The sequence below is a fragment of the Oryzias melastigma genome, linkage group LG7, assembly GCF_002922805.2.
Source record: "Oryzias melastigma strain HK-1 linkage group LG7, ASM292280v2, whole genome shotgun sequence".
In the NCBI taxonomy this organism is placed as follows: domain Eukaryota; kingdom Metazoa; phylum Chordata; class Actinopteri; order Beloniformes; family Adrianichthyidae; genus Oryzias; species Oryzias melastigma.
In genome coordinates, this window is record NC_050518.1 from 11013952 (window position 1) to 11016600 (window position 2649).

Consider the following 2649-nt stretch of genomic DNA (forward strand, 5'->3'; position numbering starts at 1 on the left):
GCATCTACTGTCATGAATCAGGAGTGTGTACCACTTCCATTGAAACATTTCAAATGTTCGATGAGTTGGCCACCTGGCAACACATGCTTTTATGGAGGCATCTGATTGGCCAGTTTATAACTTGAATAACTTAGAAATATTAACATGAAAAAAAGGATTAACAGATGCAAAAAAAGATATATAAATAATATTTTTTTCTCTATAAAAGTCTGTGAGATTTTAGCTTTTTGGAACCAGTGGGTTCCCTTCGAGGGTTGGGTCACTCAATCCAGTTTTTGTATACAGTCAGTGAGAGCAACACATACATTATCTACCTTATACTATATATTATCATTATGCAGTTTTAACACACATTTTAAAATTAATTCTTTAAAAAATCTATAATTTATATTTTCAAAATAATTCAGTTATTGATGTGATGTCTGAATTGGAATTATTCTGTACCAGATCTCATCCCATTAATCCTACCTGTGATTATTTCAAGGATAATTAAAATGTTGAGATGCAGGCGCCCACCCACACCCCAAATTCTGTGCACTGGGCAGGAACCCCATTAGTTCTGTTTAAGGGTCAGGTACTTGCTGTTTGTGGACAGTCTGGCCGTTAGAAATGATAAAATGTCTCGCGGTCAATGCGTGAGAGTTGGCAGCCCTGTAATTACTATTGTGCAATTTTAAACCATGATTGAAAGTGTTGTTTTTTATGACATAGTTTCTGCAGAGTAGTATATAGCACATTAGAAACTCACCTGAGTTGGAGCTTGTTGCTTGCCGTAGTAGCTTCTACGTCACACTGGCTATGTCTGAATTCCCGCCCTGCTCTTTAACTACTAAAATAACATATAGTATGGAACTGTCTAGTGCTCTGAGTCTGTTCCTAATTCACAACAATTGAATAAATAAATACTCAGATGTGCAATTTTAAGTTTAATTTTCTTTTCATATGTTCTCCATCATGAGAAAAATGCCTCAATACCATGTTAAAAACATGATTTTTTTCCCGGATATAATTAGAAAGAATGTTTTATTTTCTCATCTGAGGTTGTCTTGTGGTCCTGAATCAAACCTTTCGTCCCCCAAATGTTTTATAGTTTTCTGACTGGTGTGAACTTCCAGATCTTTGTTTGAACTGTAAAACACATACAGTAGTGACATATTTCCCCCTCCCTCCTCTCTCTTCTCCTGCCTTAGGTAACCCTGTCTAGGCCTGGACCGAGCAGATTGTTCTTAGGGGAAACTGATAACAAACAGAGGAAGTGAACATGGCTGGGACCTCTGGCTTCTTTTCCAATGGACCCGTTCCGTGGATGGACAACGACACGGAGATGAACAACCTTTACAGAGACTTGGAGCTGGGCACTGTACTGACATTGTTTTATTCTAAGAAATCTCAGCGACCCGAAAGGCGAACTTTTCTAGTAAAACTGGAGACCAGGACTATAATCTGGACACGGAGCACGGATAAAATAGAAGGAGAAAGTAAGTAATACACAAGCACACACTCATATTTTCTTGTCTTATAATTCTGTTGGCATTCTAATTTAAATATAAATTTCTAATTTATGTTAATATACTTGCTTAAAAAAGTATAATACAAGTTAAAAAAAAATATCTTTCCAAAATTGTGGGCTAGTCAAATTAATTATAATTTTTTAAGCCCCGTAAATCCATGAAATCTAATGTGAGCATAAATATCTTTTTTTTTTTGACAGCAACCATTAAATCCAGCAAGTTTTTCCTGATTTGTTTGATTGTTCGGTTTGGCTCCCTAAAATTTTTCAAAAAAAGCAGTAAGAGGCATAACACACTGAAAGAAACTTTATTGGTTTTGAAAATAAAGGTTTGTGGTAATCATACATATTAACTGTGTCCCATGTTTCCCTAACTAGCCACTTTCCAAGTGAAAATTTCATGGTTGTATTCAGAAAAAAAACAATTATTTTGTTGTTCCTGGTTTCGCATTTTATCTGGTAGCTTTTATACCACAATAATGAGACAAGTGTAAATTTTAATATCACCTTTTTATATATATATACTTAAACTGGTTACATCGGATGTTGAGCAATCTGGTAGCAAACCATCTTGTCAGGCAGTGCTTAGAATAGAAACATGTTGCTTTGAAACCTGTTTAGCACAACAGTAGCACAGCACATGTCAGTTACTTTTATTCTATTTTTAACTTTTTATCACAAAGGAGTCAACCCTTATGTTCTAACTCGCACTAATCTCTGACTTTTTTATATCCATGATCTACTCCTATACTTGTTTCTCACTCATTAGCTATCACACTTGGTAATTATTATTATCTGAATCAGTTGGATTCAGTCAGACATACCTGGATTTAGCAGATCCAGATAATCAGACTTTGAGATTTAAATGATCTATCAATCTTTGCACATTTACAGGGTCTTTCGGATAAGTTTGTGTTTGGAGTCCTTTGAATGTAAATCAGTGAAAAGCACAGACGGAAAAGTGTTAAAAACACAGTTGGTGTTGCTTTAGAGCTCTTGGAATAAGGAATTGGAACTTCTTAGACACCAGCAGAAATCCTGAGATTTGGGTGGAATATATTCTATTTTTCAAATGGCCCAGATTAATTGTTTTTCAATTTGTATCACATATAAAATCTTGTTTAAAATGTTTGTGAAAA

At 35.0% G+C, this 2649-nt stretch overlaps 1 protein-coding gene across 3 annotated transcripts in view; it reads left to right on the top strand.

Moving 5' to 3' along the window:
* Window positions 1-2649, top strand: part of plcg1 (phospholipase C, gamma 1) — a 29187-nt gene that overhangs the window by 1036 nt on the left and 25502 nt on the right. For all 3 annotated transcript variants that reach the window (XM_024292332.2, XM_024292334.2, XM_024292333.2), the window contains exon 2: window positions 1191-1478. In XM_024292332.2, coding sequence (XP_024148100.1) covers window positions 1262-1478 — 217 coding nt within the window. In that variant the 5' untranslated portion in view covers window positions 1191-1261. The remainder of the gene's footprint in view (window positions 1-1190; window positions 1479-2649) is intronic.